The 16,770-nt window shown below is 48.7% G+C and overlaps 1 protein-coding gene across 2 annotated transcripts in view; it reads right to left on the bottom strand.

Annotated features, from left to right (window-relative positions):
* Mspo (M-spondin) overlaps positions 1–16,770 on the bottom strand; it is an 86,840-nt gene that overhangs the window by 47,351 nt on the left and 22,719 nt on the right. The window contains exons 2-3 of one of the 2 annotated variants that reach the window (XM_077687731.1): positions 13,092–13,306; positions 10,326–10,737 (exon numbers count right to left, since the gene is read on the bottom strand). The exons of the other annotated variant lie outside the window; for it this stretch is intronic. Of the exons in view, the coding sequence (XP_077543857.1) occupies positions 10,326–10,737; positions 13,092–13,306 (627 nt within the window). The remainder of the gene's footprint in view (positions 1–10,325; positions 10,738–13,091; positions 13,307–16,770) is intronic. 2 annotated transcript variants of the gene reach the window in all.

Raw genomic sequence — 16,770 nt, 5'->3', positions numbered from 1 at the left:
CGGCGTTGGCACACTCTTTGACACGGCGGCTCCGTCGGGTGCAGGGTCGCAAACAACTAGCTTAATTTTGTCCATTTGACTGTCTGCTGGCGCGCTGATGCCTTTGTTTTTGCCGCTTGCCGGAAATTTGCCTGCAGCCAAGCAGCCGCCGGCCTGTAAGGACGCGCCGTTGAAGCAAAAATAAAAACTAGAGCACCGGAAAAAAGACCTTGCGTAATACTCGGCGGCTTGCGCGCGCTGCGGGTCCCTGGCACTTGACTGGCGTGGCAAATACGCACACATGTTCCAGCCGAGGCGGCTTACCGTCAACGAGACTGTTTGCTCCTGCGCCGCGCGCGTACCGTTGGCAACGGAAGAAAAGAATTGATGCGAGCATGGGGAGCTAGGACGAAAACAAGAATGCGGTCACAGACGCCAAGCTCCGAGTCGGTGGATTCTCTCCATCCATGGCGACAGAGACTCGCCACGCTGTCTACGTATAGAACAACTATGCGTGAGCCCCTTGATAGGTAGTAAACGAAAGCTACACGGACAGACGCAGTGGAAACAATTCTGTCTATTATATATTGATCGAATAAATTAAGCCTTTGCGTAGGAGCAAACTGCATCCTCGTTTAATGCAAGTCGTTCTCTCCAAACCTCTACGCATTTTTCTGTCACTCGGTACGTAGCACTTTCGTACGAGAGATCCCATTATACGCGGACAAATTGATATCCCTCATCACGGGTCGAGTGAAATGGTATTGGACCAGCCCGAAATTGCCCTTGACTGTCCAAGGTGGCCTCCTAAAATTCATGAAATGGTTCGCTTACAAACTAAGAGTGGCAGGGAACAGTATATACTTCTTACAGGGCCAAAGCGAACGTATTGGTTAACTTGAAACGCGCCAGGTGTGTCCCCCCTTCCCCCACTTTTTCCAATCCAACCGAAAACTGGCCTCCTAAAATTTTGTAACGAGCGTCACGTAGAAAACCTTTAAATGCGAGAATTTGTAAAGCATTGCTCGATAAAATTTTCGCTGAACTGTTCGTCGCAATAGACGCATATTAATCATTCTCCTTGACTATTTTTTGCACTCCTCGCTTCCATACCCCAGCGGTCAGCAACCTTTTGAGGCGGAAGGCGTAGTTGCATGCAGCCGACAAGGCGGGGCCCGGACTGAAAATAGGAAGGGGGGGAGGGGGGTCCCGGCAAAGTTCTTTTTTTTTTTTTTTTTTTTTTTTGACGGTTGAAACTTACGTTGCCGACATTCAAGTTAGATTTAAGTCCTGCAATTCATCGATATGTGAACGCCAGATCCATGTAAGTTTCAGCAGACTGGTTACATAAGCTGAGAAAAACGGGTTTACATTTAACGCTGATAAAAGCGCTGTTGTGGCATTTTCCAGGCAACGCGGGGTGCATACCCTTCCCTGTATTAAACTGAGGTCAGACCATACCAGTAAAAGAGAACACAAGATTCTGGGTATTTTACTTGACCACAAACTCACCTTCATTCCGCATATTAAATTACTAAAAATGACACGCCTGAAAACGATGAACGTTTTAAAGCTACTATCCCATCAGTCACGGTGAACGGACACAAACTGTTTGCTCGCACTTCCAAATAGCCTTGTAAGATCAAGGGTGGGTTATGGACGTATCCTATACCAGTCTGCAAGCAAAACATTACTAGAAATGTTGGACCCAGTATACAACTTCGGGCTTCGCTTGGCCACAGGTGCATATCGAACGAGCCCCATTCCATCCCTTCATGTTGAATCCAATCAGTGGTCCTTAGAGTACCAGCGCCCTTACGCAGCTCTGAAGTATGCTGCAAAGACCACTTCCATGAAGGAGGAACACCCTTTGAATGCCATTATAAAAAAGAACACCAACATTCAACTTTTTTAAAAACAAACCATCCATAGCCCCACCCTGTCCTATGGCAGTGTCATGCCTTATAAAGGACCTCCAAGTTTCTCTTACTGATGTTTACTGGCCTTATATTCATGAGTTCGTTGCTCCGTGGGACATTTGCTCAATTCATTGAGACATGTCCTTCAGAGAAATACAAAAAAAAATGTACCACGCTTCGTTATTATTCAGCACCTCCTGTCCTCCAGGGACAAATAGAAAGCAGCTGAATTCTACACCGATGCCTCGAAGACTTCTGCAGCCGTAGCTTGTGCTGAAAATGGACCTCTATTCACTTTACCCAAAACACTGAACAGGAACACTAGTATATTTACTATAGATGCATACTGTATCCTACTAGCTTTGAACCACATTCTCCAAAACAAAATTAGAATTCAGTTATATACACAGACTCTCTGAGTGTTGTTTCAAAACTTTCGTTTCTGAAGACAAGTAAAAACCAACCTTTAATGCTGTCCTAATAGCTCTTTACTCGGCTTATAGTCTCAAGTTTGCTGTCACAGTGTGCTGGGTTCCGGGCCACTGTGGCATTGTTGGAAATCAAGCCCCTTACCAAAGTGCGCAGCTGCTGCGCTTCGTGAAAGCGTAGACATTGAGCTGGTTTCATATGAAGACCTGAAACCTTATGTGAGGAGGAAGCTGCGAGACCAGTGGCAACAAGAGAGGGGTAAAGAAAAAAGGTAATAAATTACATGTCATTAAACCTAAAATAGGATGGGCCCTCTTCTGTGATTCGAAGCCTGCACTTCAGTCACTTCAGTCAGCCTTGTGCCGGGGTCCTCACGAACAGCTACTGACAGAAATAAGAATGGTGTACGACCGTGCTGCCCAGATGGGTCATGATGTCGCCCTGCAGTGGCTTCCCAGTCACTGCGGCATTGTCGGCAACGAAAGTGCGGATTCTGCCGCCCGTTTGGCACATCAAACAGCGACGACTGTACACATTCCATTGTCTAGGACAGACCCAGCTAGGGCCCTCCGCATACTTGCCCGGGAAACAACAATCTCTCAGTGGTCTACAGAACAATTCACATGTGCACGTACTGGTGCCCTTGATCCGCAGTTGCAACGTCCCCTCCACTAAGACTCTTACGGTCTGACGCAACTCTTCTTTGCCGTCCATGGCTGGGGGTGGCATTCACAAATGCTTACTCATACTTAACAGGAATGGCAGCAAGTGAGGAATGCGAAACGTGCGGCACGCCGGAGACGATACGCCACGCTTTATGCGAGTGCCCATGCTACTCGCCTAAAAGAAAGAAGCTGTCGTCAGCACTGAGGAACCTGGACCCTCGGCGGCCATTTGCGGAGGAGAAGATTCTGTGTCACTGGCCCTCTCTGTCATCCGCTCAGAAGGCCACTAAGGAACTTTTACGCTTTCTACGGGCGACGACGTCCAACGGATGCCAGAGTCAAACACACACAAACAATAGCACCCTTGCAAAGCAGGTTGCGACGAATCAACCGCCGCCGCTGACAACGGCCGTTCAAAAGGGGTCTGGCCACGCCGTATTTCCCCTTCCCCCGCCAGCATCAGTGATATGTGGTAAAGTATGTCGGCGTGCTGTCGTGCTGCTCGCTGTCGAAGCCCGTGCACCGCGTCCACACGTGCACACATTGTCGATTCGCAGTCACCCATTTAGTTGCAGCTAGAAGTATCGGAGGCGTTTGGATGCGGCAACTGGTCAGGCAAATGGAGGCAGGTGACGGAAATTAGTGGACGGTAACGTTAAAATTCAAATGTGCCTGTCGGGCCCCATCCCGGAAACCTTTGTTAAAAAAAATGGCTGCGGCTTAGCTCAGTTTGCATGCCACCGGAAGCTTGCATTACCAGCTCGGCACAGATAGACCAGCGTCCTCACTCTCTTCTTCCATCGCACAACGGCTGAACTCAGTGTTGCCGACCAATTTTGTCCGCAACGCCCCGCACCACACATGAAAAAGCCCTACATCGCCCTACACAATATTTTTGATGGCCCTACGCTCCGTCCTACGCTAAAAATTGCTATTTTCGGACATTAAATTTTTACTTTTAATTTCCATTCGTGTTATTTCAATTATTACTTTTTTGGCTGCTGGATCTTTGCCTCTGTCTCTTGCTAACTATGGCAAGGTACAAATTTCGTGATGTCATCTGAGCCGCCATACAACTGACAGTTATAAAAAATCGAATTGGCGAGGTTTAACGCGTGGAAGATACACCTATAGGCTAGGAGCACCGTACAGGAGGGCTCCGAATTCATTTTGGTCACCTGGGGATCTGAAACCGTGTGCCGAAATCTTGAAACACGGGAATTTTTGCTTTTGAAAGACAGTCACCGCGGCTGGAAACGCACAGCAGCACGAAACTGAAAGTTGTAGAGTTGCCTACTAATATACATATGCACTGTATATTAGTATAAAAACCTATGCTGATAGTCATTCTTTGCTTCATGCGGATCATGGAGGAAAGCAAATTTTCATTTTCTGCTTGATGCTGGCAACGCTCCGTTCTGAAGTCTGACGGTTTGAGCATTTACTCCATATTTCCCATTTGTATACATATATATATATATTCTCTCCGCGCGCATGCCGCCCGCGCTGTGTCGTTCTCGGGTGAGTTGGGTGAGTCTGACCTTCTGTCGTTTTATGTTCGCGGATCGAGCCGCAGAAACTTAATCCTGCAGCCAAAGTTTTTGTTACAAGTTAGTAGGGGGAAATTTCATATTCCGCAGCTTTCCTCGGCTTACAATCGCAAGTCTAACCAGAAAATCCAAAATAACCCTACGCCAGGCGGAAAAATGGTTGAATGGCCCTGAGCCGTCAGGAAAGAAATTCCTAAAACGCCGTACATGTTGGGCGTAAACCCTACAGTTGGCAACACCGGATGAACTGAAGCGAGAAACTGCGAGGCGGCAGATGGAGCTGCGCCGACTCCCTTTCGAACAATCCATGGAGGAACAATCGGTGAGTCACGTGGTTAGTCACGTGGACACAGGTGGGCGGCGGCGGTCGGTGCAGCCAACGTTACTACTACGGGTGCAGAGGCGGCTGCACCCGTGGTAGCGTTGCACGTTAACGGCGGCTGCGGAGTCACGTGGTGTCACTTCAAGGTCAAACTGTCACGCACGGCGAAACTCGCTGGACAGGCCAGCAAGGCTTTCGCCTTGAAAGCTCCGCGCCCAATCCGTCAGTCGACTGGAGCGAAAGGATGAAATGAAGTATGGAGTATCTCCAAAAGCTCACCGCACGCATCATCGATCCACTAAAGGTGCTTGCGGGGCTCGCAAAAACAACTCACGTACCATCAAGATGCATTGAAATACCAACAACGGTGCGCGTGGTTCATATCTGAGCGAGGGGCTGCGCATGCGCTGTAAGAATAAGTTATCAGAGTGCTTTTCCAACCGCATTCCTGCTGCGCATGCACGGCCAGTCGCCAGGGTGAGCAGCATGTATTCAAAGCCACGAATTGATTTGTTCGTGTTTCAATGATATCTTGATTGGTATCTTGATAGTACGCGGGACCTAGCCAACAGGTTACGTCCTCTAAGGGTGTTTTTATGCGGAAAAATAGGAGACACAATGCCGCCAGGTCTGTTTGAATGGTTGTCCTCTGGAGCGGGAGATAGCTCCAGAGCCGCGCCTGTGCAGGCAAGATGGCGTGACGCGTCAGCTGCTCAGCACCGGCGCCGGGCCTCGGAGCGGTGCGCGCCGAGTGCAAAATGATGACGTCGAGTGGGAAACAAAACACAAGAAAAAGATGCTGCCACGCGCTCTCGGCTATTCCGCCGAATCGTTCTTCTTGTAGGTAACGTGGCGAGTCTTCGTACACGGTTTTTCGCATATCGTAGACAACCAGCGTAGCGGTGGGCGTTGGAGCGGAAGCGTTAAACAAAAGCAGCAGAACACGGAGAACCATCATAAGCAAATGAAGGTGTCTCAACAGCACTCGACGGATGCGTGCTTACGCACATATAATAAGACTGCAACTAGAAAAGGCTAGGTGTTCTCTCTCTCTCTCTCTCTCTCTCTCTCTCTCTCTCTCTCTCTCTCTCTCTCTCTCTCTCTCTCTCTCTCTCTCTCTCTCTCTCTCTCTCTCTCTCTCTCTCTCTTTTGTTTTTTTGCTGCGCAATCATTCACCAAAACTATTCCAAACTGGACCCTTAATAAAAGTCGCCAACTGCACGAACTCTATCGCTTCGCCTACGCTTCGTAGCCACGTACGCATGATTCGAGTCGCCATGTTTTTAAGTGCGGGGCACTTTAGGGGCCCGGCTTGTCGTAGCTCGTCCGGGGTCATGGCGTCACCGCGTAGTCACGGCATCACGCGCCCAAACAGAGGTTTCGAAGAGATAACTGCTTCCCCTGTCGGGATCGAAACAGGGCCCCTCGCGTTACGAAGCTGATGTCTATTCCATTGAGCCACAGGTGCATTTTTTAATTGATTGCGCCTCAGAGGCGCACGTTACTCATATTCATAGTGTTGGGGGAAAGGTTTCCATTTGAACCCATTCCCATTACGATCTTCCCGCTTGATCCCTGCCGCTTCAACCCGGCGCAAAACGACCTTCCCGTTTCGCCCTTTCCCATTTCGTCTGTTCCCATTTCAACCTTCTCGTTTGTTCCACCCCGCTTCCATCCTGTACAAAACGACCTTCCCGTTTGGCCTTTTCCCATTTAGCCCCTTCCTGGAATAATGTACCCAGTTCGACTGGGGTGACCCGAACCGGGGCGTGCGCTTTTTGAAATGAAGTTACGATCCGAATGTATTTTAACTTCATGTTTTGAGTTAAGTACAACGTAACCGAAAGTGAATTAAATTGGAGTTGCGTCAAGCGTATTCCACCGTAAAAAGCGTTAGGGCTGGCGGAGCCAAAGTATGGAGACGCCCTATTAACCTGCAACCTTATTGCAATTGTCCGCGGCACCAGTTAAAACACAACGCATAGACTGCTGCGTTACGTCCGAGCCGGTACAGCGTTGGTGAACACCCTTCCGTCTGGTTCCGCCTTGGTCGAACGGTCTGGAATGTGTTGCTCGCATGCTTACTCCGGCAGCGGTGTGGGTTCGAGTCTAGACGGTTGCATATCTCAGTTTCAAAGTATTTAATTGTTTTAAATACGAATGCACATGCACTTCTTTCTATACCCAACACACACAAAAAAGGAAAAGACGAGAATTGACATAGTAGAACCTTTCCGCGGTCGCAGTGCCAGTTTGTAGTGTCAGTAGCTTTTGCAGAGAACGGTATTCTATTCTAAACGGTATTGGGTATTCTAAAATGTGCAACTAATAATTTATTAGAGGCAGTACAGTGCAACTGTTTTATCTCTATGCAGGAAAAAAAAGTTTTCTTGACAGTGAAATCTTTCCGGTCCTGACTGATTAGTTCGCCGGGGTGGCCGCTAGGAGCAGCGGCACGAGAAAAAGGTCTTCCAAGAGCATGATTTTGATTTGATTTGATTTTTATTCTTGCGCGAAATTTAATTTGTTTCAGCGCGATTGTTTCTTTTCTGACGAGAGTCATGACTGAAGGAACAAACTTTTTTTTATTCCATGAAGAAGCCGGTCAAACGGGAAATGCGGAAGCATTTCCTTCATAAAGCTTTAAAGGGAAGGTGAAGCTGTTTTAGAATTAAAAGAAAAGTTGACTAGCAGCAAGTACACATTGAATAGTTCCCGTGTACGAAATATTTTCGCAATACATGCAATAGAAGCGGCGCAATGAGCAAACAAAAATGGCGCGATGCCCCGCCCCCATCTCGCCGCGCGATGCCGGAAGACCGAAGAGCGCGGGCGAAAACCGGCTGAAAAACGTCATACCTGGACTTCCGGCCGCATCGGCCGCCTCGGCCATGCTCTTTTCGCCGTGTTTCCTTGTGAATGATACTTGTCCTTGTTGGGGTTGATAGCACTCATTTGTACAATTTTCGTGTTCAAAAAGTATGCACGAACGCCAAACGAGGCATACGTTATCATGCCGTATTCCTAAGCAGAATAATGCCACGCCGGGATGTTTGATAACATACGGAAGCGACAGCCGAGGTGGCTGTGCTTGATGACAGAGAATATACTACACTACGTTAAATACTTTGTAAACCGCTCCAATGCGTTTTTTTTTTTTTTTTTGATGCGACGGACGTGAATGTTCACATTAGATTCTAGATTTAGGAAGGATGGGGAATACTGCTGTACTTTGGCCGCGGTTGTTTCGTTCCATTCCAGAAACCAAGTCACATTTGTTCAGGAAATACTTGTTTCGTTAAACGCGTCGGTTTTCTTTCCCTATGGGCTCAGGACAGTGTTCAAAAAAACAATTTTTTGGCGAAACTAAAACAAGGGGCCAATCCTGATAGAAGTTCACTCCCGGCTAAGAGGTAAACAGTATTCCTACAAAGTAAAAGAACCAAGACAACCAGATTACTTATTTTGCAAGTATACATGTCACGATAAGGTGATGTTTGCCTGGAATTAAAAAAAAAACACCACTCCGAACCACCACCGTGGCATAATTTGTGTTGACTGCGGGGGCCTAATTTTTTCCCCAAGATTCCGTGTGGCTGCATATTATAACCTGGCAAGCACTTGTTGTCACTGAACCTCAAGTGTGCTCCAGTGATAGTCGGTGATATATATAATGATAATACTAAAAAAATTAGGAGCGAAGAGTAAATATACGGCATCTGTCCGACTAGCGCGGTAAATGCTTAAATCTAGAAATGCTGAAACAGACCAACGATTCATTAGCACACACGTTTGGTGATTGTTACCTAAAGTAACGTAACTACAACGTACCTGCCTTGTCCGACTGGTCTGTTAATTATAACGAGGTGGCCGTAATATTGTAGCAGAATGCACAACGCACAAGCGAAAATCAAGCCCTACTATAGCCAATAATGCTGAGCAGGCACTAGTATGCTGCAGTGTTTTCAGAATAAATGCATGTGAAGCAGTAAGACGCCACTCATCGAAGTGCAGCTAGCGATCGCGGAGGCGCCGTAGCGCCGCTGCCGAAATGGCGCGCGCGTGTGAGTCTGTGTACGGGGATGAGTAACGGGGCTGGGGTGGGCGACAACGAACAAAGGAAATGCGGAAGCAGAGTCTGCTTGTTGGTTTATGCGTGTACCGGCAAGATGTGTCTCGCATATACGTTTACAGCGCATGAACGCTATTTTTTCGCGCAGTGCACGTACGTGCTTTTCGCTGGTAGATTGTTTATAAAACGCCCATTAATCTTCGGCATAAATGGTTTTATGTATAATAAGTAACAGTTAAGGCAGTACCTAATATTAACATAAGGTATAAAATCCCCCTATGCTGGTTGCCTAATTCAAAAATATTTTGATGGAACCCACTAGTCGACGTCACAGTCACTGCTTTGGGGTTCTCTGTCGTGTAAAGCAAATTTAAGCTCCAAGATAATTGAACCAACAGCACGGGAAATTATAAAACAAACTTCCAGTCATGTGCGAAAATTAAACTGCAAGCTAAATTGCCGCAAAGGCAACCGTGCGATCGTTCGCAATGCTTCCGACAACCCGCGCGGCCGAAGGGTGTCCTCCTTTGACGTCATGACGGGCGCAACCAATCAGCTGCGTCGAAAGACGAAAAGCGCGCGTCTTTCAAACGGGGCCGCGCTTTTTGCAAGATAAATGCCACTTGGACTCATGTACGATAAATTTCAATGTGATATTCGGAATCAGCGCGCAAGAAACTGTATAACTGTTAATCTAACTCAATTTTTTTGGAAAGCGCTTCAGCTTCCCTTTAAGAGCACAGTATCGGCCCCAGACATTCGCGCACTTTTATCGGCCGGGAATATCGGCCGTATGCTTAATTCCAGACAAATTGCTACGTAGAAGTTTTTGCAGTAATGAATGGTCCGTTCCTTTGATAAACATTTTGGGGAACACTTTCAAAAACAATAACGCATATTTTCAGAAATTTCAATGAGCTGAAACGTACGGGCGCACACGGGACGGGCGTTTCGGGAATGGGTTGTTCCGGGCTACACCCGTTGGGTGTGATCTTTGCGCTGCGCCGTTGCCATGGAGGCTGCCGTTGCTATGCCGCAAATAAGTACACAATAATATAAAAAAGGAAAACCATGATTTAACGCATTGATTACCCGAACCTAATCAAAACTCAATGCAGTGCTTGTTTATAAGCCTCTTCGGGGACTACGGCGCCCTCTGTTGTCTGCTTTTGGTATCAACGCCAGACTGATACTGAAACTAGTCAAGAGAGGGGGCCACTGCTCCGCACTTCGACAGCTTTCACGTTGGGTGGAACTGCTTTAATTTTTTAAAATAAACCATCGCTATATACCCAGCCTATTTTCTCATTTATGTGCTGCTATTAGATTTACGGTTTTTGACCCTATGAAGTGAGCACTACATAGCTACATTTGAGACCGCTGCGTTACCGTGTCCATCCGTAAAGGTGCCGTTGGGTTCATTGGGCTCGGCGGAAGGCTCGGCGGGCGCAGCGTGTTGACCGGCGGTAGACGGCTGGTCGGCCAGGACGGCTGCGGGCGCCGCGTAGTCGCGCAGCCTACGGAACTGGAAGACGCCGATGCGCGGCAGCTGCTTCAGGTGAGGGTATCTGAACGAGGCGCCCGGGTGGTCGGGCCACTGGGGCGTGATGATGGTCACGTTGTCGGCAGGCTTTGCTGGCCAGCGCGGTGCAGTGAACGTGAGGCCGCGGTCGGTGCCGGCGTCCAGCAGCTGCGCGTCTGCCAGCGCCAGGTCCCGCCAGCGGCCGGCCTCGCACAGCTCTACGCTGTCCACACCCACGAACCAGTCTGGACTCGGCACCAGTCGAGACATGGCCGACACCTGCGGGCAGCACGCATCGCGAGTCAGAGTCACAGTGCAGCGGGTTCGAGCACTCCTCTACTCGAGCGATGTAGTCCGACTACGACACGCGTTGCAGTTTCTGGTCGTATATCGCGATTCCTACGGCGCGCCTATTTAACGGCGGCTCAACGCGAAGGAGATCTTTGGGAGAGGCCTTCGCCCTGTGCAGTGGCCTGCAGTGGACACAACCAGGCTGATTGTGATGATGACGATGAACGTGATAGAGTACTAATGATGCAAACCTGAGATGTAGAATGTTCGTCGCATAAAGCTGAGCCAAGCACGTCTAGAATATGGAGATTTCTTGCAGAACCAGGAAAATGAGAAAAAGAACACCCAAGCGACTGCTTTCTTGAATAACGCGAAACAGCCCTTGCGGGAGCTGCCTGGATGCGAAAGCTACGAATTAAGGTTGCCCTTGTCTTCTGCAGGACTCTTCCTCCCAGCATCAGCAATGAAGAACTTCACAGAACCGACACAAAGAACGCACTACATGGGTGAGCTCAATACAGTTCACAAACCAACCAACTTCTAGCGTCTCTGGGCGTCAACTCCAGCATTATAAATCCTAACTAGCAGTAACTTCTACACACAGAACCGAACCTTATACTAGTATAGGGACTAGACCTGACCGGCAAGGCTGGCAAACGACTAAACATCGCACTTAACACGCGCATGGAAGATCCTATATGAAACGACAGCAGACACGAGCCCTCGTTTCTCATATAGGATCTATGTGTACGATGTGGTATAATTTTGCAAGAAATTTGTTGCGAAATTTGATACTATTTAATCGGCCTACTACGTGAATGTGAGCATCGACGGAAGTCTTGGAAGCATAATTGTCCTCACCCAAGACGTCCATCCTGCACTAATGACTACACCCAAGACTACGCTGCATTGCTGCACTGCTGCGGGCATAAAATTCTCCGCTGGAGTCCTGCATTCTCGTAGCCCCACAAAACTCTTCACTGATTCGCAAGAGGCTTTTAAACCAAACCGCGGCGGAGAAACTGAATCAGCTTTCCCGTTTACCTATGACACTAATTTGGACCCCTAAGCACGCTCGGAGTGGAATAGCTGACTCGCTCGCCCGCGTAATAAGAAAGCGGGCACTAGAAATCCCTCGCTCAAGGGTATTTCCCCACCGTCTTCGAACACCTTAATGGCCCTCTGTCTCAACAGGAGAGAGTACAACCCTCCTACTTCCACACGCCAGTCTAAGCAGGCATCCGATGTCTGTTGCCTGCTTACGCCCAAACTGGCACTGTACCAGTATACCAGCGAGGATTCGTCAAGTAATCCGCCCTTCCATGTATTCACTATATTTCCCCCGTCTGTATACTCCCTGCAAAGGTTACCCCAACGGCCATCACGAGAACTGGGAATCCCCTAAGCTGGCACCCAACCTCACAAATAGACTATCAAGCCACACTTAGCGCCCCGCTTGGACCGGCATAACTGATTTAAGCGACCACACTATCTGACCAGTTCATCCTAGTCTCTAGAATCTATAGCCAGCTGAGCTTCCACAGAGGAGACCTGGACTGTGGTTGCTTACGTTGAATAAAGTTCCCCCTCCCTCCATTCCTCGCATGACGAAAATTGTTCTCATTCGATGTCAAAATTATCAGGTTAGTAGACTCCCCGACCTTGCCGCTTAAACAAAATTGACCATAAATGCGAGCTTCGTGCAGAATTTTAGAGCCAGCGAGCGGTTTGGCCGTGATCAATCTTTAAAGCGAAATTCACGGCGCTGCACAGCCATGTGCGGTTCCACTGTTATAGTTAAACCAATTATGGCTGCACAGGCCATTTATAATGGTTGCGGGCATCACTCAGTATTTTATATACTTTTAATGAAATAAACGATTAGGATTAATTATTCAGTATTACGGTGTGATTAAAGCAACTTTTTTTTCTTCGCCACGGTGCTCTAAAGTGTCGCAAGGAATCTCAACCGCCGCACTGTCTGCAAAATTTCCATTAGTGGACGAGCTCTTCTGCGCGAAAGTGTAGAGGCGACTGCTAAAATGACCCCACATGTGTACTGCGGGCGGGTTCCCACGACGTAATGCATAGAGCGGCATACAAATTGCCGGTTATTCAAATTCAGTCTGCCTGACACGACTGAGACTCGATCTCCGTAGCCTAACCGCTCAGAAAACAAGGAAGAAACAGGCAGCACGGCGCTTCGTCCCTGTCTTCTGAGCGCTTAAACCAGGTTGATACCTATCAAGTTCTGCTACAGTACATTTCCGTGAGACTCGAAGTGTGATACGTTCCGAGAACAACCGTGCCGTCGTTACAGGATGCGTGCAGTGTAGTCTCACCCTGGAGTGGCGTCCGTCGGCGAAGAAGGTGGTGGTCGAGGCGCCGCTGCCCTTGGCGATGGGCGGCCCGTGGAAGACGTCGAAGACGCCGCCGAAGCCCTGAGGAAGCTGGCCGCTCAGCCGACCCGCGCGGCCCTGCTCGGCCATCTGGCGCACGCCCTCGCTCGCCGCGCGGCCCACGCGCCACAAGTGCAGGCTCGCGTTGTGGCTCACGCCTGCAGCGATGACACACGTCTTCTGGACACAGCACCCTCCGCGTCCATCGAGCATTTGATATCGCTTTCGCCGGTGCGGGAGTTAAACACCCTGCTTAGACGCCATCCGGGCTTGACCCCCCCCCCCCCCCCCCCCTCCCCGTTCCCCGTGCGTTTTGTCTCCCCTTTACCAACATTTATTCGACGTACATTTGGGGAACCAGACCAAACCTTTAACTGTGCTCGCGTCAATCCACGAATTCCTTGCGAAGATATCCATTATTTTCATTTCACCTCCCGCAGTGATCCCACACTCTGTCCACCCACCTGAAAAGGCAACCTCTACATTCCTCCACATCTATTCTTGCTTCTTGTTGCTCATATGTAGGGTTGTTCGTTTTCGGATTTTATATTTTTGGAAATCGGGTGCTATTTTTCGAACTGATATTCGGGGAGAAATCGGCTGTTTTCTGAAACTATTGCAAAATTCGGGTATTTTCGGGTTATATCTACAGGCGTACTAAGTAATACACTCAGTTTATCTTAGAGGGCATCTCGAGCTTCTCAACTCTAACGCGCTAAAATTGGTGTTTATTTCAAACTGGAAATCGGGGTGACATCAGGGTTTTCTAGAAAATGCTGTCCGAAATTGGGCATTTGTTTGGAAATTAATCAGTAATAATGACAGTAAAGAGCATTGCTAACTTCTAAGAAATTAAACATTTTATTCACGAAAAGCTGGTCATCGATTTTTCACTCATCCTTGTTTACACAAATTATGATCTGCTTGCGCAAAATGTCGCTCTTCCTTCGCGACCTGCCTCATCGCTGAACGTATCAACTGGAGAAAGTTCTCTCGACTGCACAGCTTTCATTATCTGGACAAAACATTTCAGTGCAGCATTTTCCAGCCTGAAGTAGCGAGCGATGTAGTTATTCCAATACTCAGTGAGTTCGGAAGCTCTGTTTGTGGGGCTTGCTTCCAGCAATAAACTGGTTGGGGACGGCGGACCGTCAGCGCATGATTGCAGATCTCTACTTTGAAAAGGTCCATTCGTGGAGAAATCGGGTTTTACCCGAATCTCCTGAAACATGTTCGGGTGTAAGAATCGGGTAAAATCGGGATTTACCTGAAGACGAACAACCCTACTCATATTCCCTAGAACGAACAGTGAAAGCTGACGACGTTTTATACTTACCTCCACAAGGATCCGATTTATTGTTTGCAAAGTATTCCCCAAGCATATGGGTGATGACAAGAAAGCGGGAACAAATTCATTGATGGTCGAGGAGGGCTATGCTAATGTATCAGTCTTATTTCCTGACACGGGAGAGCCCTCGGCGCTGGGGCTGTTATCGCGAGCCCCGTGGTCACCCTATCAGGGAATAAACACACCACCACCTTCTCATCCTTCCTTACGGTGTTGGGTTTCAGCCGACGAAATGCATATCTGCAGTGCGCGCTCATTTGCGCTCGCGGCGTTGCAATCTCACGTGATGAAATGGAGCAAGGAATGTGCGCGGGCGCTCTTCAACGCTTAGGGGTGAAGACGGGTGTGTTGCTTTCATTTATTTGTACCGCTATTTTAAAGCGAAGCTTTCGATGCTTCACCAATGGCGTCGTTTGTCGCGCAAAATACACTGCAGGAAAGCCAACTTTACACAATAGGTTCATAAAACCATGGTGATGATGATAAACGAAATGGGTTTCCACAGAGGCGCATCAAGCGCCTCAAAGAGAGAGAGAGAGAGAGAGAGAGAGAGAGAGAGAGAGAGAGAGAGAGAGAGAGAGAGAGAGAGAGAGAGAGAGAGAGAGAGAGAGAGAGAGAGAGAGAGAGAGAGAGAGAGAGAGAGAGGGGGGGGGGGGGTTCTAGTCAGTCCGCATTGAAAGCTTACTTTTTCTTTCTCGCGATGATTCTTTGGCTAGCCAATCCCACAGTGCGAGTATATATTTGCTACTCTGGAGGTAGGCACTACTTTTCTAGAGTACCCACAGCAACTACTCGGGTGTGCACTCTGTAACGCTTGGGTTTGGGTGTACGGCGCGAATCGGTACCTACTGCTTGGCGTTCGCCTCTACCGTGTCGAAATGGAGGAATCGGATAGACGCTGGCTCATAACGCGAGGGAGCCAGGTTCGATTCCGGCCACGGGAAGCGTTTTCCTCTTTCTCTTCAATCACGATCATTCATCATCATCGTCAGAGAAAGTTGGCTTTCCTGCACGGCGTATTGGCGTACACGGCATGAGTGAGGACACTAAAGCTTCTGCGTTAATAAACAGCCTTCGTCACTGGTGCCAAGTCCCAGTGAACTTCATTTACATCGGCTTTAATCTGCGCAGCCGTCATCCATCTGTTAAAACAAAATATCTTACCACTGCAGTGAGCTCGTCTGTCTCTATTATTGATTATGACGTTTAACGCGCCGACGCTACGCAGGCGATGAGGCGTGCCGTATTGGAGGACTCCGGATTAATTTTGACTATATACCTGGATATCTTTAACGTGCGACGAATTCTTTTCCTCCAATCTTGTACAAGCGCTAGCATGCTGGGTTCAAACGTATGTCGCACGGAAACAATAACAGGCTTGTTGGTAATATATCGCCTGAGCTAGATTGAAGAGTGATACCTGCCAGCCATGATGCCACCCCAAAGATTGTGCGCCATTTCACAGAAGTTTACGAAAGTTATCAAACGACCCTCGTACTTAAGTCGGATGGTTGTGCCGTGTGCGCTGCCGTTGAGATCTATCCAGCGGGTATGCTCGTACGACTTGCTGTTAAAGAATAATAAAGACAAGAGACAAACGAATATTTGTATCTCGACACGTTTGTCACAAATATTTTCTACGATGTTTGGAGAGTTTAAATGGCGCCATTTTGTGACTTTCTAAAGGGCCGCGTTCCGGTAACTTCTTTTGCGGCAGGCGCATATTTTTGTAGAGATTGAATAACGTAGACTTCCCCTACAGCGCTTGTGCAGTGTCTTGTCTTTCCCTCGTTTTTCGTTGCGCTGCCTTTGACAAGGTGCTTCCCTATCGCGACGAGCCGGGGCCCAGTACCGCCCCGACGAGGCAATCTGCGACCGCGTGTGTCGGCTGCGTTAGGGCGAGCCTCCGGCCGCTGCTGTCATCACCGCGGGCCGCAATGCCAAGGCCGCAATGACGAGCGCCTGACGTTACCCGCACACATGCGAGTTCGTGGCCTGGACGCGCCGAAAGCGCGCTTTGATTGTACGTCTCGAACCGCCTAGCTGTCGGGGATCCACTACTGTCTTCGCTAACAACCGTGTGTGCGCGCAGTGGTTACAGGGGAGAGGAGGGGGTGCAAAAATTTAAGTTCTGCCGTGTCCCTTTCTAATGCAGAAATCATTATTTAGGATATTTCCCATGTGCGTCTCCCTTTCCCCAATTTCTCATGTAGCTTTTACGGGTGTAAAATTCGGGACGGGTGCCCGCTGAAGGAGTTTGGGGGGGAGGGCTAT

The sequence above is a fragment of the Haemaphysalis longicornis genome, unplaced genomic scaffold (genome assembly GCF_048455015.1).
Source record: "Haemaphysalis longicornis isolate Haplotype H1 unplaced genomic scaffold, Haemaphysalis longicornis Haplotype H1 scaffold_1, whole genome shotgun sequence".
Taxonomy (NCBI): domain Eukaryota; kingdom Metazoa; phylum Arthropoda; class Arachnida; order Ixodida; family Ixodidae; genus Haemaphysalis; species Haemaphysalis longicornis.
The sequence above is the reverse complement of the archived record's forward strand: the minus strand, read 5'-3'. Positions and strand labels throughout refer to the sequence as shown.